Source organism: Oreochromis aureus, linkage group 13 (genome assembly GCF_013358895.1).
Source record: "Oreochromis aureus strain Israel breed Guangdong linkage group 13, ZZ_aureus, whole genome shotgun sequence".
Lineage (NCBI taxonomy): Eukaryota > Metazoa > Chordata > Actinopteri > Cichliformes > Cichlidae > Oreochromis > Oreochromis aureus.
This window is the reverse complement of record NC_052954.1, coordinates 13,302,610-13,323,979: the sequence shown is the minus strand read 5'-3', so window position 1 is coordinate 13,323,979 and position 21,370 is coordinate 13,302,610. Positions and strand designations below refer to the sequence as shown.

General features: G+C 41.6%; 2 protein-coding genes across 5 annotated transcripts; one reads left to right on the top strand and one right to left on the bottom strand.

Moving 5' to 3' along the window:
- The first annotated feature begins 6,112 nt into the window (after positions 1-6,112).
- LOC116314153 (prosaposin) lies at positions 6,113-14,504 on the top strand. 2 transcript variants are annotated; one of them, XM_031732067.2, is made up of 15 exons: positions 6,113-6,269; positions 9,371-9,504; positions 9,754-9,828; positions 9,971-10,096; positions 10,737-10,952; positions 11,032-11,175; positions 11,264-11,320; positions 11,630-11,635; positions 12,126-12,293; positions 12,431-12,523; positions 12,643-12,826; positions 13,010-13,173; positions 13,263-13,343; positions 13,533-13,640; positions 13,794-14,504. In XM_031732067.2, exons 1-15 carry the CDS (start codon positions 6,236-6,238, stop codon positions 13,827-13,829), a joined length of 1,626 nt encoding a protein of 541 aa, XP_031587927.1. In that variant the 5' UTR covers positions 6,113-6,235; the 3' UTR covers positions 13,830-14,504. The 2 variants fall into 2 exon arrangements, with proteins under 2 accessions (XP_031587927.1, XP_031587928.1); XM_031732068.2 differs by lacking the exon at positions 11,630-11,635.
- Positions 14,505-15,057: 553 nt separating this feature from the next.
- Positions 15,058-21,346, bottom strand: slc29a3 (solute carrier family 29 member 3). 3 transcript variants are annotated; one of them, XR_004199007.2, is made up of 8 exons: positions 21,254-21,345; positions 20,212-20,375; positions 19,715-20,127; positions 19,162-19,244; positions 17,460-17,686; positions 16,830-16,992; positions 15,336-16,484; positions 15,058-15,228 (listed from the first exon to the last, which is right to left on the bottom strand). XR_004199007.2 is itself a non-coding variant. In XM_031732066.2 (7 exons), exons 3-7 carry the CDS (start codon positions 20,042-20,044, stop codon positions 15,860-15,862), a joined length of 1,428 nt encoding a protein of 475 aa, XP_031587926.1. In that variant the 5' UTR covers positions 20,045-20,127; positions 20,212-20,317; positions 21,254-21,346; the 3' UTR covers positions 15,058-15,859. The 3 variants fall into 3 exon arrangements, 2 of the variants coding, with proteins under 2 accessions (XP_031587926.1, XP_031587924.1); XM_031732066.2 differs by having other exon boundaries at positions 15,058-16,484; positions 20,212-20,317; positions 21,254-21,346; XM_031732064.2 differs by having other exon boundaries at positions 15,058-16,484.
- Between the last annotated feature and the right edge of the window lie 24 nt (positions 21,347-21,370).

Below are 21,370 nucleotides of genomic sequence, written 5' to 3'. Positions count from 1 at the left end.
TTTTGCACTTTTCCCTTTTTTGTCAAGCATTTGAGACACTGCTTCACATGATAGTTAGTCATGTGATGGAAATTTCAGTTCTTCTTTCGTTAACCATTGTAGGTGTGGTTTATACAGTTTAACTTTTTTTGTTAAAGCCATTAAAACTCGATCAACTGTCTCTGGGGAAAAAGCTGCTTGTTGTTGCTTCTGTGTTTTCTCTGGACTTTCTTGGTTCCTTGTTGAGCAGTATTTGTTGCCTAAATCTCACTTACAGCATAAGTACACACTCATGGTATTTATTTTGTGTTGTGTAAGACAACATTGAATTGACTGGGTTATTACCAACACAGCCAGCCAACTTAACTAATGTCTTTATTTATATATAATATAGAACTGTGCAAAAGTCTTGAGCCACCCCTCATTTCTTTACACTTTGCACAGAAAATAGATTTCCTATTTGTAGTGATTTATTCTAACAAGCTTGAAAGGTCAGTGTGTCAAATAAACAGCTTTATTGTTTAAACCACAGGCTGATCTCTGTCAGGCAAGCTTTCTTGTAATTTCTTTAACCCCTTAATGCCTCGTGTGTAATATCCATGATTTATACTTCCATTGCATATGTGTTGTTGTTGTTGTTGTTTTATTTATATACAGTTTTGCATTCACTGCATTGGCAGTGTCTTTGGAATAATTGTAATGTTGAAATATGAAGCTGTTGCTAATCAGATGGTTTCCAGATGATATTGCATGCTAAATCAAAATCTAACGGTACTTTTCTATGTTCATAATTTCATCAATTTCATCACGATGTCCAACATGACTCACTGAAATGCAACCCCAAACCATGACACGCACTGTTGTACCTGTCTCTTGGACTTTTTTTTTCTGTTTCCTGAGGACAAGACTGTCAGATACTGTTCACCTGCTGCAGAAATGTTTTTCAGCCTGCCAGTTCCTCTTTTGACCCTCGCATGTACAGTTTACTCAGTTTTTTTAAGGACATACTGTACACCATGCAGAGATGTGCCACGTTTTCAGCTAATAACAGTTTCTTGGAATCACCTTGATCATTCAAAATTACTAGTTTAAAAAAGTACTAGCACATAATAACACGGTGCAATATTCTAACAGGCTGGGCATACATGGAACACCATAACCAAGTGGCTGGGATTGTATACAGGAACATCTGTGCCAAGTATGGCCTGGAAGTCCTGAGGTCAAAATAGGACACACCCCCTAGGGTGGTTGAGAATGACCAAACCAATATCCTGTGGGACTTCCAGCTACAGACAGTAAAAGTGGTGATGGCTTAACCAACCAGACATAGTAGTGGTGGACAAGCAGAGACAGCCACAGTGATAGCTGTAGTGATACAGAAAGAGCACATCATCAGGAAGAAGGAACATGAGAAGCTTGAGAAGTACCAAGGGCTAAGACAAGAACTTGAGAAGATGTAGAGGGTGAAGATAACAGTGATCCCAGTGGTAATCGGAGCGCTTGGTGCAGTGACACCCAAGCTAGGTGAGTGGCTCCAGCAGGTTCCAGGAACAACATCCAAGATCTCTGTCCAGAAGACCGCAGTCCTAGGAACAGCTAAGACACTGTGCAGGACCCTCAAGCTCCCAGGCCCTTGGTAAAGAACCTGAGCTTGAAGGATAAACCATCCACAGGGGCGAGAGTGGACTGACTGACTGACTACGTTAACAGTTAAAGCAGAGATGCAAACAGCACTTGCTGGAAAAGCATAAAATCAGATAGATTGATAAATATTTCGTTAATATTTAATAATTTATTTAAGCATAGCAGAAAAGCAAAATGACAAACAGGATGGTTGTTATGTTGGATGTTGTTAATCTCAAATTAAAAACTTTTGCATTGACCATGCACCACAGACTATGGAGAGTACGCTATGGTGACTCTGATAGAACAACTATGTGATGACAGCAAGGAAAATAGTATAGAGAGATGGATAGATCTCTCTCTCTCTCTCTGTGTGTGTATATATATATATATATATATATATATATATATATATATATATATATATATATATATATATATATATATATATATATATATATATATATATATATATATATATATATATATATATATATATATATATATATATATATATATATATATATATATATATATATATATATATAGCAGCTGGATAGCGTAGTGGTTAGACTACACGCCTTTGGAGCAGAAGATCGCAAGTTCGATTCCTGCCTGGGGTCCTAAGGCTAGACCCCCTATGCTAAAGTGAGCCTACCGCAGACATGAGCGAGACAGATAAATATGAAGGCATGCCGGCTCGGACGTCGCCCGGATCAACAAGGTCCGCGTCAGGTGTTGAGGAACCAGGGCACCCTGACGACAAGTGGGCTACTGGAACAAGAAGGCATCGGTGGGCAAGAGACGAAAACAGGGCGTTGTTGGAATGCTACTACGCAAGTAACCCTGGCGGAAGGGTTACATGAATAGGATGAGGGACCTATGGATTCTTGGGATACCCAACATCCACAATGACGGCGAAACAACTAGTAGCTCAGTGTTCCAACATTCGAAAGAAGGGACTGCTCTCACAGCTAGAGATTGACGAGGTACAACATAAATGCTACGGCAAGGAGGAGTCAGGACGCCAGGTCAGGGGAGATATCATCACCCCACCCGAGATTGGGTACATAGCCCCAAGTGCGATAGGAGAAGGATCGTTGAGTGCGAGAGGAACTGACCTGAAAGATAGGATCATGGCCAAGCTTGAAACCTGGACCCCCCTAGCCGGTTACCAAGATTACGTGAAGTACCCTCAGAAGGTCTGCTAGATGATGTTAATGCAGCACTACGGATGATACCTACAACCACGATTACCGACACTAACAAGCTGATCTACACTACGGCAGCAGTGATCAGTGAGATGCTTGGCTACAAGTTGAACAGCCACAAGGGCAGTACCCTCCATGGAGAAGGAGGCTAGAGGGCAAGATCAAAGCACGGAGGAGGTTAGCCAACTAACGGAGTTGCAGAAAGGCGGGACAAAGAAGGTGCATAAGAAATACAGCAAGCTGTCCATACCTGAGGCCTTGGAAACTGCCAAGCAACGACTCACAGCCTTGGCCAGCCGCTTGAGGAGGTACACCAGAGAGATAGAAGGCAGGAGAATAAACCAGCTGTTCTCCACAGAACCAGCAAAGGTGTACTCTCAGTGGCAAGGAACAATAACAGAACAGCACCACCAAGGCTGGAGACGGAGCAATACTGGAAGAGCATATGGGAGAAGGACGCAACCCATAACGGCAATGCTCAGTGGCTAGTGGATCTGAGGGCAGACCATAGCGACCTCCTGAACAGGGTCCAGTAACCATCACAGTGGCAGACATCCAAGAAAGGGTCTCCAGTATGAAGAGTTGGACAGCACCAGGGCCCGACATGGTTCACGCCTACTGGCTGAAGAAGCTGACTGCACTCCACGAGCGTCTGGCAGCACAAATGAACCAGCTGCTAGTTAACGAGAGACACCGGAATGGCTAACCGAAGGTCGGACGGTCCTGATCCCCAAGGACCCCAAGAAGGACCGGTCCCATCCAACTACCGACCAATAACCTGCCTCAGTACTACATGGAAGCTCCTGTCAGGCATCATATCGGCTAAGATGAACAGGCACATGGGTCAATACATGAGCGGGGCACAGAAAGGGATTGGCAAGAATACCAGAGGCGCAAAACACCAGCTACTGGTAGACAGAACAGTCAGCCGAGACTGCAAGACCAGACTGACCAACCTGTGCACAGCCTGGATTGATTACAAGAAGGCCTATGACTCAATGCCCCACAGCTGGATACTGGAATGCCTAGAATTGTACAAGATCAACAGGACCCTAAGAGCCTTCATCAGGAACTCAATGGGGATGTGGCACACAACACTAGAGGCCAACTCCAAGCCCATAGCACAAGTCACCATCAAGTGCGGGATCTACCAAGGAGATGCTCTGTCCCCACGGCCTGAACCCCCTCAGTGAGATCATTAACAAGACTGGCTATGGATACCGACTACGGAACGGAGCGGTTGTCAGCCACCTCCTGTACATGGATGACATCAAGCTGTATGCCAAGAGTGAACGAGACATCGATTCACTGATACACACTACCAGGCTATACAGCAATGACATTGGAATGTCATTCGGGCTGGAGAAGTGTAGTCGGATGGTAACAAAGAGAGGGAAGGTAGTCAGAACTGAAGGGATTGAACTACCAGAAGGCAACATTGCAGACATAGAGGACAGTTACAAGTACCTGGGGATCCCACAGGCGAATGGGAACCATGAAGAGGCCGCTAGGAAAGCTGCAACCACCAAGTACCTGCAGAGGGTCAGGCAAGTCCTGAGGAGTCAGCTGAATGGTAAGAACAAGATCCGGGCCATCAACACCACGCCCTGCCCGTGATCAGGTACCCTGCTGGGGTAATAGGCTGGCCAAGGGAGGAGATAGAAGCCACTGACATCAAGACAAGAAAGCTCCTTACCATGCATGGAGGGTTTCACCCCAAGTCTAGCACCCTGAGGTTGTACGCTAAGCGGAAGGAAGGGGCCGAGGACTGGTGAGTGTCAGCACCACAGTCCAGGATGAGACAAGAAACATCCACGAATACATCACGAAGATGGCCCCAACTGACAGTGTGCTCAGTGAATACCTCAGGCAGCAGAAACCCAAGAAAGAGGAGGAAGGCGAGGAACCATCATGGAAGGACAGGCCCCTGCACGGTATGTACCACCGGCAGATAGAGGAGGTGGCTGATATCCAGAAATCCTACCAGTGGCTGGACAAAGCTGGACTGAAAGACAGCACAGAGGCACTAATCATGGCAGCACAAGAACAAGCTCTGAGTACAAGATCCATAGAGGCTGGGGTCTATCACACCAGGCAAGACCCCAGGTGCAGGCTGTGTAAAGATGCCCCAGAGACAATCCAGCACATAACAGCAGGGTGCAAGATGCTAGCAGGCAAGGCATCATGGAACGCCATAACCAAGTGGCCGGCATAGTGTACAGGAACATCTGTGCCGAGTATAACCTGGAAGTCCCAAGGTCAAAATGGGAGATGCCCCCAAGGGTGATGGAGAATGACCGAGCTAAGATCCTGTGGGACTTCCAGATGCAGACGGACAAAATGGTGGTGGCTAACCAACCGGACATAGTGGTGGTAGACAAACAGAAGAAGACGGCTGTAGTGATCGATGTAGCGGTTCGAATGACAGCAATATCAGGAAGAAGGGAACACGAAGCTGGAGAAATACCAAGGGCTCAGAGAAGAGCTCGAGAGGATGTGGAGGGTGAAGGTAACGGTGGTCCCCGTGGTAATCGGAGCACTAGGTGCGGTGACTCCCAAGCTAGGCGAGTGGCTCCAGCAGATCCCGGGAACAACATCGGAGATCTCTGTCCAGAAGAGCGCAGTCCTGGGAACAGCCAAGATACTGCGCAGGGACCCTCAAGCTCCCAGGCCTCTGGTAGAGGACCCGAGCTTGAAGGATAAACCGCCCGTAGGGGCGTGCTGGGTGTTTTTTTTTATATATATATATATATATATATATATATATATAATTATAATTTAAATGCATACATTATGATTACTAGTCCATAACAAAATGTATTTATTTGATTACATTTTGACTTCAAATTCCGTATTAACCTCCTAGGACCTGGCGTCCACATATGTGGACATCACATTATCCACTTATGAGGACATGATTATACTGCTACTGTTCGATCTAAATTTTAAACGAATATCCTCATATGTGGCTCTCATTTTTGTTAGAAACAAAAATCAGGTAAAAAAAAAAAATCTGGTAATTCTTTGTTTTTACATTCATCGGGCCCCAATATGACAATAATATATAATTTCAAAGAGAAATTAAAAATGCACGCCATGAAAGAGTTCGGGCCTTAGGAGGTTAATCTAAAAATTGTGGACTACTTTCTTGGCCCACCACAGAGTCGCAGCCTCACTTTGGAAGCCATGCATTTACAGATATTACAACTACTTTAGAAATGTGTTTAGTCAAAAGTTTTGGTTCCTCTAAGTGTGTTTGAATTAAAAAAAAAAAAAAAAGAACAGCCATGATGGCCTGAGAGTCACATGTTTGTTTCGGATCACCTGACGGTGACGCATAAAGGCAACAACACCCTCGCAGTCTGCATTGCAGTCCTCCCCGACAACCAACACAAACACACGGATCGGAAAACAGCGCAGTCATGCTGCTCCTAACTCTTCTTTTGGTGTCCTCAGGTAGTATTAAAACAAGTGTAAAAATAATGTGTTTTTTAACATTATAGGTGACCTGATTTCGACAGTTGTCGGTCTATAAAAACAAGCTTTTTGGTTGTATAACTATCTGCGTTTTAACATCAATAGGCGGAAGCGTTCAAGTAGCTTTGATATACAAGTATACCGGGAATTATTTTTAATTATTTTTTTAGTAATATAACCTGGGAGTTTGTTTTCAAATTACAATATATAGATAATTTTCTACACGTTTTAACGATATAGCGGTGTCAAATGAATCTTTAACCGCGTGACTTTGAGGTTTATTGTTTGCCCGTTGGCCTTAGCTGTGCTAACGCAAGCTTCTTAGCTAATGCTATTTAGCTACTTCAGCTAACTAACGTTACTACAACAGTTACCCGAAAATAGCGTTTACGTGTGTAAATATGAAGGAACACCACAATGGAAACCCGAACAGTCAGCTAACTGTTGTAGACCCCTGTTCGGCCCAGTATCTGGTGCTTTGACTACTGGTAATGTTGAAGGGGAAGTTTACGTTTGATCTGCTAAAGCAGCACTTTGGTTCCACCCACCCCGAAATGTTGAATTTGAAACTTTCTTTTCAGTTTTTGTTTCTTTTGGGGGATTTTGGAACGGGACCTATACTTGTGTTTCACTTTGATTGTGTTGATGGGTGTATCCTTATATTGTGATAAAACTGCGTCACCGATACCAACCATTTATTTCTGCAATAAAACCAAACATAACCTGCAAAACTAGGCTATTGATGCGGATACATGTTATTTTGGTGTTGTGCCATTTGGACTATGGACTATCATGGCAGAAGCCTGGTTTCCTTACAGACCAGGCTGTTTCACACACCGACTTCTTTGCTTTGTGTAGTTACTGCTTAGTTTCACCTGGATTTCTGGGTGAAACGTAACGTCTGTTTTTTACATCCACATTCCTGCATTGGCATTCTTACTCCCGCATGTCACAGGTTTTGGGCTTAGTCACATTGTTTAACATGTGTCGTGTACTTTCTGCTGATAGTTGGCTGTTTGGATCACAAAAACCGTGTAGCCTGTCGCATTAAACAGTTTTATACCGCAGGTTACATGCTGATATTGCCAAATCCAATCTGAATCCTGCTTAAAGCCTGTTGTGCTTTTACTGTGTCATGTGATCGTGATTGCTCACCTCAAGTGTTTTTCTGTTGTTGTTGTTTTTTTTCTTGACTTTATAGAAACCTGAATGTAGGCTTTTAGGTCACACAGAATTTGTTGACTTACTGTAAAACTTTTTCTTGCCATAAATTGCTGAACAGGCAGTTTCTACTGTTGTCTGCCTCAGAACAGCTTGTCGTTTTGTATAAAAAGCTCATGTGACCCTGCATACACTGTAGCTGGTGATTGAAGGTTTGTTGGTTCAGCCTTGCCTTCGTTGCTCATTCTTGGCTGTTATCACTCAAGTCTGCTCACTGGCCTTGAAATCCAACAGTCAGTGAGTGTAAGCTTACTTTTAGTTTGTCATATTTTCCAAATGTAGTTTTTGTGACATGCAGATAGTTTGGATCTTCTTTTCAAAACCATTAATGGGCAAAACAGGAAACACTGCATGCAAAACATGGGTGCCTTCCTGCATCACTTTTTCACTTCAGCAAACATGAAGAACAGTAAAGGCTTTTTTTTTTTTTTTTTGCATTGAGCTATACACCCCCCCCCCCCACCCCTACTTCTGCAATTGTGATGCATGAGTGAACAATTGAATTCCCCTGATGCCAGATAGATATGCTAATAGGGACCCCCCCCCCCATGGTCATAAACCTTAGCAAAGTATAGTATAGCTGGGTACCCATAATCCTCAGTGATTTGTAAATTATCTTGGTTTTAAGTGAGCTTTATTAGTATTGTTCTTTATTAGTATGGAGAGACAAGGGTGCTATCATGAAACTAAATCTTAATTACTATAAAAATAATACAATATCAGTACACTTCTTTTTAGAGTTAAAGGTAATGATCGTGAGTTTATTTTTTTTTTTAAAAAAACAACAACCAAGAACCCCTCACTACTTTCTGAAAAACCTCTTAGAACTCAGTCGACATGGTTAACAGCTGACCTTTTGCCTGTCGTCTTTACAGAGTTGTTTAAAATTAAACCTGCAGGGCAGTGTCTTATTGAAATCATACTTTAAGTTGAGGAAGTTGGCCTTGAATTTCCTTTCTGTGGTCTGAAGAGTCCTGCTTGATAAAGTCATACTCTCTATTTTTGGTCTAATCGAGCTAGTTTAGCCTTTTTTAAAACTTTAAACATAGTTGAAGTATAATCTAAAAGAAGAAAATGAGAACTCTGAAAAACAAATGTATCGGTTTCCATTTCTGTCATATAAAGCAGCGGTGAACTTGCCGAGGAACATGGTTTTGTTATGAGATTGCTTTTTGATCTCTCTGTAACTGCTGTTTTAGATTTCTGCAGTGAATCTCTGTAAACTTTTAAGATGTAACCTATGGTGTCTGACACTGTTGCCAGTCAGAGGTTGTCCTAGTTTTATATTTGGTGTCAGCCATGACAGAGGGGAAAGAAATTTTGGTACTTTGTTCTTTCTTTTCTTTTCTTTTTCTTTTTCTTTTTTTTTTTTTTTTTTTTTTTTTTTTGCCCCGGAGTCCCCACTCTTTATTGTAGTCATATTTTTATCCTCCCACCACGGAGGCAAATATATTTCTCCCACAAATTCTTCCACTTTGTACATTCCCTCACGTCCATTCTGATAGCTAAAGCTATCTCCGTCCAGGAATTTGCTTACATTCGTGAGCACTCATGTTGCTACCATCATTATTCCTTGTATTGAGGTGATGATTATTATTCTCTCACTGATCCATTCTGTGGCAAAAAAGTAGCTGGAAATGCACATTAGGTTTTTGTTTTTGTTTTGTTTTAATGTACGAGCGACTCACAATAACTGCATCAGTGCAACGTGTAGTTATATTTTTAAGGAAGTGGATATTGGGATATGATGTATTTGTGTTGTGAGGTTTTAGAGGGGTCTGCACATATGACTTTGAGCATAGATTTAACACAAAAGTATACATTGTCTGTCAAAGCATGACTCTTTGTCCTCTTCACAGCGGTGGCAACTCCTCTGCTGGGCACTGAGCAGTGTGCTCGTGGCCCCCCCTACTGGTGTAAGAATGTAAAAACTGCATCTCTGTGTGGAGCTGTGACTCACTGCCAGCAGAATGTGTGGAACAAGCCCCAGATGGTGAGTGATCTGTATATATTTTAACAGATTTATTTATTTTTTTTAATTCCCAAAATGGCAAACTGTTCTGTTATACTTTCTCCTACATTGAAATGTGTAGTTAGGCAAACATGAATGGATTTTTCTTTTTTCTTTTTTCTTTTTTTGTATTGGGAGCTTTGGTTTACTTAAAACAACTTTTTTTTTTTTTTTTTTTTTTTTTTTTTTTTTTGCAGCTTTTTATTTACACACTCAATTCTCTGGTTTCAGAAATCTGTGCCATGTGTCCTGTGTAAAGAGGTTCTGACTGTGGTTGGGCAAGTACTGAAGGAGAATGCCACTGAGGTAAGGCCAAAAGATCCACAACTCTTTTTTTCTTTTTTTTTCCTTTTCTTTTTTTTTTCTTTTTTTTTTTTTTTTATATAAGAGTTTCCTGCAACCACACTAAGATTTAAACATTGGTATTTGCATATTTCTGTGACTGCAGGCTGAGATCCTAGGGTACCTGGAGAAGGCCTGCCAGCTCATCCCTGATCAAGATTTGAGTAAAGAGTGCAAAGAGAGGGTGGATGACTACTACCCCATCCTCATGGGAATCATCAAGGGAGAACTGGTGAGCTTCTTGAATCTCTTTGTGCGAGCTTTCAGTTTAAATATAGGTGGCTATCTGAGCCTTTAGCATTTGGACAAAAAAAACCATTCATTATTGAGTTTGTCTTAGAGTTGTACTGTCATAAGGTTTACATTTTGAACCATATTGCATGCTTTCAAATATAACCCATAGATTCTTTTAAACGTTTGCTTTGTCTGTGCATTTATCATTCTGCTCTTTTTAAGACTCTAAGTAAATACCCCATCTGTTACTTCTTTCTTTCTAAAGGGAAACGGAAGTGGTTGTGTGACCAGAGTGCACCCAGCTTAAAAAGGGCTATTGATGGGGAAATGAGTTTTAAGTCTAAATGGGAACAGACTAGTCATTGTGCAATACTAAACCCATGACTAGGAGCATTTAGTGTAGTTGTCTTAACACACACCTGCTACACCATTCTGGAGGAAAAAGGAGAATCCATTTAGTATTTACTAAACCAGTTTGTTTGCACAGGAAATGCAGACTTTTCTTTTTTTTTAAGCACGGTCGACTTAAATGATTTCACTTCTCTTTAGGCTAATGTGTGTGGGAAGCAAAGTGTTTTGGTCAAAGGGAGTTTAAAATGGGGAAGGTATTGAAAGTAATATGAAGTTGTGTTTATTAGGATGATCCTGCCGTGGTGTGTGGAGCCATGGGACTCTGTCAGTCACAGCAGGCAGCCCTGGCTAAGGTTCAGGCCCAGGAGCAGCTCTTGTCCAATGAAATACCTCAAGTTGACCTTTCCCAGCAAGTGTCTCCCTTCCTCTTCAATGTGCCCGGGCTCCTTTATCCTCTGGAGAACCTCAAAGAGGAGGCCCCCAAGCAAGAGTCTCCAAAGCAGGTAAGCTTGAAATGTCCTCAACACCTGCTGTTAAGTGTACTCTTTATTTGGCACTGAAACTTGCCTGTCTTCCTTGTAGGAAAGTGATACAGTATGCCAGGACTGCATCAAACTGCTGACTGATGCTCAGGCAGAGGCCAAAGCCAATTCTTCATTTATTGACTCTCTCATTGAGAATATTGAGAAGGAGTGTGATATGCTGGGGCCAGGCTTGGCTGACCAGGTAAATATCCCACGTGTGGGTTTCTTCACCACACCCAGGAGTGAGGAAAAACAAAGCTTTTCTAATACCTGTACTTCTGTCTTTGCAGTGTAAGCAATATGTTAGCCAGTATGGAACCCTGGTTGTGCAGCAGCTCATGTCCATGGTGAGTCTTCTGGTTCCTTTTGATGATGTGCTTTAACCTTCTGTTTGACTTTTTGAAGCTACAACGTGGCTTAAATAGTTATTTCATTGTAGTACTTAAGCTTAGAAGCAAATGCAGCAAGACATTTTTGTAGAACAGCACCACCTGGCCTGCTGACTTAAACTTGGTCACGTTCGCTTGTGCTCTTTTCAAATTTTATCTTCTTACTTTGTTTGTTTTCACCTGTGTTCCTTTGTTACTTTTCTCCTCTCCATTCATGTCTTTTTGCTCTGTTTTCTCCTACTCTGGGTTTTGTATGCTGCTCCCCAGGAACAGGTAGGTCATTCTGTGTTCAGCCTGTAGCCTTTTAACCCTTAGGTCTTGAGACACGTGCGAATGATGGTCTAATTATACTTTTTTTGAACACTGGGGTTGTTTGGTTAATGACCTGACACTTTGGTGCCTGTTTGAACACTATGGAGTAGGGCCACAGTCAGAGCATGCAGTTTACTTGGTTCTTGTGATATGTGCTTAGGTTATGTTAGTTTACAGAATCAAGTCAGCTATGAGGTGCACCGGTCTTTCCTGGTTCTTCATGCTGCATCTGAAATGACAGTTTGTGTCACCATGAGTGTGTGTTGCAGTGTGTGTGCTGGTAAAACAAAGATGTAGTAGGTGTATGTGCATAAAAACTCCTGTATATTGCATGGGTGGCAATGTGGAATTTTTATGCTATCAGCATGAAATTTTACTTTAAATTACTTACAAAAACAAAACAAAAACTTTGGCTTTTAATCCTGAGTAACTGTGCTGCTTCCTTCCTCAGCAACCCAGAGAAATCTGCGCCTTTGTTGGCTTTTGTACTGGAATGAAGAAATCCATTCCCATGATGACACTTCAGGCTGCTAAGACTGTGCCCGCCGCCAAGCTTTTCCCTGCCGCCAAGCTTTTCCCTGCCACCAAGGTAGACTCTGCTGCAGAAAAGTCTGGCAAGGTAAAGTATGTTGGATAGTGTGCAGTGGTTAATCTTAATTTTTGTATTTGATATTTATTTCAGTTTTAAATGAATAAATAAAAAATGGTTGTATAGCACTATATTGCACATGCTAATGAGCCATACCCTGTGTCCAGCCCATGGTCCGTGTCCGTGATTCCCCAACCTGTACCATCTGCGAGTATGTGATGAAACAGTTGGAGAGCATGCTCGAGCAACATTCTACAGAGGTGGGCTGTGTAACCCTTAATATGTCCAGTATGATCATAAAAATAAGCTACAAACTGCTGCCAACATAATACTGGTGTGGTTTGCTCTGATGTCCAGCTAACCTGTCTGTCCTGTGCAGGAGGAGATTATTCACGCTGTGGAGCAAGTGTGCTCAATCCTGCCCTCCTCTTTGAGTTCCCAGTGCAAGGATCTGATTGAGACATATGGTCAGGCTATCATTGATCTGCTTGTGCAGCAGGCTGATCCCAAAACTGTCTGCACAGTGCTGGGACTTTGCAATGGTCAAGGACGTGCATATGTTGGTAAGTTCTCAGTCTTCAGAGCATGCTGTATGCAGATGTACATTGTGCTTTAGCTAGCTGGAACCTATCCTAGCTACCCTAGGGCACGAGGTAGCGCTGGACAGATTGCCAGGCTGTTGCAGGGCTAAACATTTAAGCATTTAAATACATGGATGGATGATCACTCCTAAAACTGTTTCACAGTTGCACTTGACAAGCCCCGCTTTAAGGTCGGAGGCTACTGTGAGGTGTGTAAAGCTGCAGTCAGTTACATTGACAGCATCCTGGAGAAGAATGCAACAGAGGCTGAGATTGAGGAAGCTGTGAGAAAAGTATGCAACTTTCTGCCTGACTCTTACAAGACTGAGGTGAGTAGATGTGCTAATTAATCTTGTGGAACTCTTTTACCTGTCCTCCTGTGACACCCTTACATTTTAACTGTGGTTTCTGTCAACAGTGTGACCAGTTGGTTCAACAGTATGAGCCAATTCTTGTTCAGCTGCTGCTCGAGATGCTTGACCCAGACTTTGTGTGCATGGTAAAAGGATTACTTATTTCAAAATAATAATAGAGTTAACTGGTAGTATGTTTCACTGGATTGTAAAGGATTAACACAATGCTGAAATATACATTTTTGGTCATTAGCAGTAAATGAGATTGTTATGGCTTAAACTGTATACCTGCAACTCAGTTTTTAACATCTGAGGTTTATTTGTGTGTGTAATAGAAATTGGGAGCCTGTCCTGGTGCTGCACATAGACTGCTGGGAACAGAGCAGTGCAGCTGGGGACCTTCATTCTGGTGCAAGAACATGGAGACGGCACAACAGTGCAATGTGAGTAGTTTGAAATTTGGTTAAACATATTTTTGGGTATCTTATTAACCATGACTCTTTGGCGTCATAATGCCCCTGGAACTGTGATTGTAAACTCTTTAAGCTCAACCTTACTCTAATACATCTCTCCAACCACTTGTTTCTGTCTTTCAGGCTGTGGCTCATTGCCAACGCCATGTGTGGGTATAGAGGACGACCCGTACAAACTGACCTGTAGGGAATTCAACAGAAATACTCTAGTGCTGCTTCCCACTGTTAATTTTCGTGTTTAAATTAACTTTGATATTTTGAATGATGTTATGGTGGAAAGGGACTAGTGTTTTGTTCTTTTTCCCCCCCCTCCAACAAAGTATTGGATTATTGGGCAGGGGGGGAGTATTTACATGTATAGTGGCCCACAATTGCTTCACTGTCTACTTTTTCAAATTGGCATCATTTGAGTTGCACTTTCTTACTGGGAGAGGTGAAAACAAGAACACAATTTTCACATTTTGGATATTGGCTGTAAATCATCTGCCCCACCCCCACCCCCCACCCCAAAGCTAGATTTGCTTTCTTCTCTATTGTGGTACTCTTTGCAAATACAAATTATTTAGTTCATTAGTGTATCTGTAAATCTGCAGTAATAAATCTCTCTGAAACATTTATATTTTGTAGAGATATTTGTTGTTTTTTTATGAGCTGACACTGGAGGTTAATCAGAGTGTAATTTGAGTTCACATTTAACTCTTTCACTCTTTAACTGTTTGTAAATTCGTGTGCTTCTAATGCACTAAAAACTTCTCAGAATTAAATGTCTGCTTGAAACGCTGAGGTAATTGTTACAGTGCAAACTTTTTAACAAATAAAGCGATTCCCAATCTATAGTTTGTTTGTTTTCCTTGTATTGTGACTGGCATTTCCCTCAAACTTTGGTAAAACTATGGTAAATGGACTGGTTCTTATATAGCGCTTTTCTACTCAGCCTTAGCACCCAAATCTTCACACAGCATTACTCATTTACACAAGTCCTTTACTTTTAATGCTTTCTAACGTTCACACTCCAGTGGATCCATCCAACGAAGTGACATTTAGTATCTTGCCCAAAGAAATTTGGCATGCAGACTGGAGCAGCCAGGGATCGAAACACCAACCTGATTATTAGATGACATTGTGTGGACTGAACTTGTAAAAAGATGCTTACAAATTTAATTGCTGAGATATCTTTAAGAGTCCAATTTCAGTCTGTTTTTCTACATGATAAAAAATTGCTGCTGTAATAAATAAATGGGTAAAATTACTGGGAAACAGTTCTGGTAACTCAAAGCCCAGACTATCCTGTACAGTAGAAAGTTTAATTCACAAACCCCCCCCCACAAGGGAAACATTGTTAAAAGCAAACTACCTTGTGGAAAAAAACAACACAGGAAAACCTCTGTCTCAGTGGAGGGAAAGTATTTATTAGTAGGAAAAGGTGTAAAACTTAATAACAATACAAATAAAGTCCAATATATATGCCCTCCAGTGTGTGTTTGAGTCTTTGCTGGGCCTATTTGCTGCTGCACTCGATCAGCTCTGCTCTAAGTCTTTGTGTGCTGTCTGCTGCATCCTGAAAAAAAAATGCTAGAGACTCAGATTAAGGAAGCTGTGAGGAAAGTATGAAACTGTCTCTGACAAGACAATGGTGTACTTGTATTAAAAACTAATGATCCTCACACAAATAAAACCTCTCCCAGAGTTTTATTTGTTGTCCATCGATACAGCCAGTAGTAATGGAGTACAGCAATACTGAGAAGTAAGACAAACCACAGCATGTAGAGTTTTTTTAAACTGTTCATCAAGACGTGTCGAGGTTTATAGTAGGTAGACAGAATCAAGCCACATGTTCGATATCCTTTAACCATGTATTTTCACCTGTATTTAAAAAAAAAAAAAAGAAAAAGAAAAAGTAAATGTCATTTTTACAATTTACTGAGTACTCCAAAATTGTCATCTGATTTTTTTAAATTTTAAAATAAGTTGTTTCTTATAGACAGCAGTGATTGCAAATCACTTCATAAATGTAAACATATTAATGCGAGGTATAAAGAAATTAAGGCATGTTGGTCAAGTGAAAAAGAAGCTTATTGACAACTCCCCTCGAGCAGATACCTGACTTTACTGGTGCATGCTGCAGTTCTGATTCACATGAGCACCAACTTTACCCCTGAACATGACCAGGTTACTGTGTACCAGCCTGATCAGATATAGTGCACGATGAGCACAGACAATGCAGATCCAACAGCCAGTCCCAGAGCGAGAAAGAATGACATGATCACTCCTGTGGCCTCTGCCAGCTCTCGATGTACCACCTTTGGGCCGTAGATCATTGGCAGTGTGCCTAAGTAGCCATTAGAGAGACCCAGCAGGCAGTTAAAGAGCACCGGATACACATCATGATTGAACACTACCGTACGGAGGTGGTCCCTTGGCTGGTAGTTACAGAGCATGAGGAGTGGTACCATAACGGAGCGACACAGCACCAGCACAGGCAGGACTTTACTTGTGGGACCAGGGACCTGCAGCCAGGCTGTGGCTATCCTGCCAAATAAATCTGCTACGTTGTACAGGAGGAAACAGCTAAGAGGCACAAAGTAAGTGGTTGTCCAGGGGCTGCCGCTGTCCTTGTCGACAGACTGTATTCCTGAGGATACAGCAGGGAATACCATGATGGAGACAGAAAAGACATAGAAGACACTCAGTCCGAGCAGCCAAATCTTCCTAAGGATGGGTCGCAGAGGTGGGATTTTGTTTCCAGCACCTTCATCCTCACTCATGCCACCTGGACTACTGCATGTTGCTGCTGCTGCCGCCGCCATGTAGTGTCTAGAGAACAAATGGTGAATTGAAACAGGTTCATTATTAGAGAATTATAAATTCTTTATCATTAAATACAGTAATTTCACATGCATTTAATACATTAACTAAAATACAATACACACAAAATAACTGGAACAGGTTAATTTAACACCCATCCCAGTTCTTAATTTATTATAATTGTTTTGAGTTTTTTTAAATCCACCCTGTGTACGAGTTGAACACTGGTACAATCGTGTTAAATCACAAATAATGATATAAACTAGACAAGAACACATTTGTACAATAAAAATGCAGATGTGGTTGGTGGTGTATTTAACCACATGGAAACCAGAACTTTTGCCTACCACTGACCTTGAATATGCCAGCCTGGGCAACAGCAAATAAGTGATGATGCAAAGCAGAATGAAGACATCTGCCGTGAGGAAATAGGCCAGAGCGCTGTCTGTCACATCTTTAGCCATGGCTAGGTCTGCTATTGAGGCTAAAGCACTCAGTGTACCTCCCATAGCCTGACCTGAGGCATAGAAGAAGCTTGTTTTAAGTATTGTGCAGTAGATAAAAGTCTCGCATAGTCACCTCTTTAATTTGTTTTGTTTGTCTTTTCAAATGTTAGAAGCTTTATTAGAAAGCAGGCTGAAAGGAAATGAGAAAGAGAGGCAGTAACATCTAACAAAGGTCTCCAAGACTTATAAATGTTATGATTGTATGTGCAGCATCCCAAATTCTTGCCTCACTATGATAACCAGTAAATTCAGTGTGTTAAATAATGATAAGGGGCTGAAACATTTAGGACCATCTTTACTATAAGGGTAAACTATACTGGTACATTGTGAAGTAAGAAGTACAAATTAAAGTTATTATATACAGTAAAATCATCTTCATGGAGCAGCACATAATCAGCATTTGAAACATGAGAAAATATTTGTGAGCATGCACAGTGTCAACCAAAGACATCTCTAACTTGACTTGAACGATCTCTACCTGATATGAGGGCCTGAGAGATCCTCATGGGAAAGCGGCCGCTGATCCCGAAAATGCTACCATAGAAGATGTTGGAGGCTCCGCTGACTATGGCCACACTGACCAGTGTGACGACTAAGAATCCTATCCTGTAGTTTGACGTGTCCACCTTCACCAGCACTGTGGTCACCGCGAACATCAACAGGATCACAAACAGCGATGAAAGGATTCGGAATTTTGAAGACAGCCTATGCACACAAACACATACTGGGATTAGGCAGAAGGATCTTTGAGCTCTGTTAACAAAATTGGGTTTACAAAAGTAAACATGGACATCAAATCAGCTTTTATATTTTCCTTCATACAGCGCTCTAACAGACAGATCTTTTAGCTCTTTGGGGCATATATCACATTTAAATTTTTCAGATCAACACATTTTTAATATTAGTCTAAAGATAATCAAAGAAGATACATAATACAGTTTGTAGGAAAGGAAAATAACATAAACAAAAAACCAAACTTTAGCACACCCTGTATCAAAATTCAGAGGAGGAATTGCTAGTGTGCTTCGGATCAATGTCCTGCTACACAACTCAAGTGAGCCCGAGCTTCAGGACTGAACTAATTACCGGACATTTGCTGGTAGAGAGAAAAATTCATGGTCTCAACAATTACAACAAACTGTCCCGGTCCTAAAGCAGTAAAGCGACCAGAGACCATCACACTACACTGTTTGACTGTTGATATGTTGTTATTTTCATGAAATGCTGTGTTAGTTTAGTGTCAGATGTAGCAGGACTGAAACCTTCCAAAAAGTTCAACTTTTGTCAAGTTATTTCACAGAAATATTTCAAGATGTTTTTTGGCAAAATGTGAGACGAGCCTTTGTGTTGTTTTTGGCCAGCAGTGGTTTCCTCCTCGGTCAAGTGATGCATCTCCCTGAGAAACTGTGTAGGGGTTGGAATGAAATGAGAATGTAAAAACTAATATTGATGATCTGAAACATGTAAATGTGATGAATATGCCAAAAAAAAACCCCAAAAAACCCAAGAAATCAGGAAGGGAAAATGCTTTTTCACAGCACTGTAACTGTTTTCAAGTTCATGAGCAGGAGAAACCACAAAGAGAACAAGGGAGAAAGGCAACTTCACTTAACCAGATTTCACCCCAAATTTGAGGATCTCTCAAAAGGGCCCCATTTATCAGAACCCACCCACAAGGCTACCATGGTAAAACCCTCTGGTCAAGTGACCCATCTCCCTGAGAAATGTGTGTAGAGGTTGAATTGTACTGGCTGGCAAGAGTACAGAGTCATCCAGAGTGATGCAAAAGTCACATGTATCCTCATTTGACCATTCACAATGGGTTTGCATTTATTTCTTTTGTTGTGTTGTTTAAACATGTTATAAACTATTACACACACACGCAGTCTGGCCTAATGTGACACAGCTAGCCTTTAATTATCCACCCCAATAATAAACACAGCTGAACAAAAATCCAGAGAGAGGGTGAGGAGACACACTAGATCAAATGTTCCAAGATAAATTAGATCACCGCTGCCCTGTCCTTTAAGAACCTAGACAGGACAAATGTGACATTGTACCGTCCAATCATCCAGTAACTGAACAGCAAGGCTGAACTGTGAACGACAGAAAACTCTCCGAGAGGACTGACCTGTGTGTGTGTGTGTGTGTGTGTGTGTGTGTGTATATGGGGAGCTAACCTGTTAACAAGAACGTAGTTGAGGATCAGAGACAACACAGAGGGCACAGTGGAGGCCATGGAGAGATAACTTTCAAAGTAATCCTGTGAACAGAGAGATAAAAGAAAACATTTTTGCTCAGTATTCACTTGAATAAAAGCAGAAAGTTATGTATGCATGTGGCATCTGACACCCAAAAGAAAAAGGAAGTGAAAGGGGAGGGTGGAAACGAATAGATCAATCTGTAATATCCATTTCCTCCAAGTCTAAGCAAGTGTTTATCTCGCAAAATCAAAAATTAATCAAGACTTAATGGCAGTTTGCTTTATGTTTTTCCTTACACATTAATGCATACAAGTGTCACCTTGAGTGAGAACAAATGAACAAATTCCACAATGTCTGGGAGCAGTTCCACTTGACTGTGCTGCAATGGATTTCAATGAGACGCAAAAAGACAGCAAGTCATATGATCTCAGACGGGGTTGCAACAGCTTCATGTCACAAGCATGCAGAATTGCCCAGATGTGCTTCTTCCTGTGAAAAACATGCATATCACGCTGTGTTAAGCACTCACACTGAGGTCGGAATGCTGCTCCTCCTTGCCGCTGTGATGAGTGTCGTTGCTAAGTTTATAGAGCCAGTAGTGTTTAGCTGTTATGAAGAAGTTCCAAGGCAGCAGGGATCCAATGCCCATCAGAAAGAAAATGATGTACACCAAATAGTACGAATCCTCTGGACTGTAGCGCACAGCCAAAGGTGGTGGGGAATTTTGGGGCAGAAGAGACGCAGAGAGGCTATGGTCTTCGCTCTCTTCGTCTTCCTCATCTGATTCATCATGGTTACCAAGTGCATTAGGAAGATATGATGAGTTGAGACTGGGGTGCACAGGTCCTGTACCGTCCATTTCCACAGACTGCGTGCAGGACACCCACAAAGTGAAGGCTGCAAAAGTGAAGAGCACTAAGGCAGGAAATTTTAAACAGAAAGCTGTGGAGGAGAAGAAGAAGAAAAATATGAGAACAAAACAAGTTCACTGAGGAACTGGCATTATACTGTTATTATAATACTCACTTTTATTAGAACTTGTCCACAGATGCGAAAAGACAACCACGTTTGCTTGGAGCCCATAGTTTGGAGAGGTCACTGATGCTGACAGAAATTCCGGTGAATCAGCCACCTGACATGATCAATTTCATTCAGTGTTGGAGGTAGTCTTGCATCTTCCACATCTGTTTCTTTATAACATGTACGAAATAAAAATTAAAAAAAAGTATCCTGTGTTTGTCACCACAGTATGGCCAGTAAACATTCACAGTAAATAGACAATCGTGACCTGCTGTGGACTGTCAAAGCAGATCAATGCCCTTTTCTTAATGGGCCACTGCAACTACGGATTTGAACCCACAATTAAATGCTCCATCAGAAAGGAAAAGTCAGCATTTATATAAATTCTCATATTAGGGCATGTTCTTGTTGAACCATAATACTGGCTTTCAGTAGTTTTTTAAAGCGTATCCACTCTTTCTTAAAAGTAAAGTATCACATGAAAGACGCTAAAAATAAGTGGTAAGTGATGCAAGCAGGCTCGCTCATGAGACCAGACCAGAAGGCTGCCTGGAGTGTTTGAACACTGCAGGCAGGAACAGACAAACGAAACAAAGCAGGTTCAAACTAGCACGGCTTTATCACGTCAAAAAGTAGGTCATTAAAGGCGACTGACGTGAAAGCACACAGCTGACTTTGCATCTTAAAATCGTGATGTGCGTCGCTGATGAGGAACAAATATTCACGTGATGCTTATCCACGAAAAAGCAATAGTAACAGTAAGTAAAAACAGACCCAAGAGCCGCTTCTTTTAACAAAGTATCCTGCTAGCAGCAGTTTTTACGACACCCGGTGTTCATTGTAAAGTTATTCTGCTCCTTTGTTGGCACTCTTCATTATAAGGGTCGTTAAGGGCGAAAAGATGTCTTTTATTCGTTAACACTTACACTTAGACCGTGAACACTTACACATGACCTAACAGTAGATGTTAGCTAAGTGTAAAAAGAAACGTGAGCAACCTTTTCGACCCATACAAACTGTAGCTAAAGTAAAAATAATTTAAATGTACCTCTCGCTGTGGACTCCTTCGCTGTTGCTTCTGCCTTAGCGCGTAATGGACCGCCTCAAAAACTCCGGTCAGCTGACCAGGGCTGACAACAACGAAAACATCATTTCCGGTAAAAAG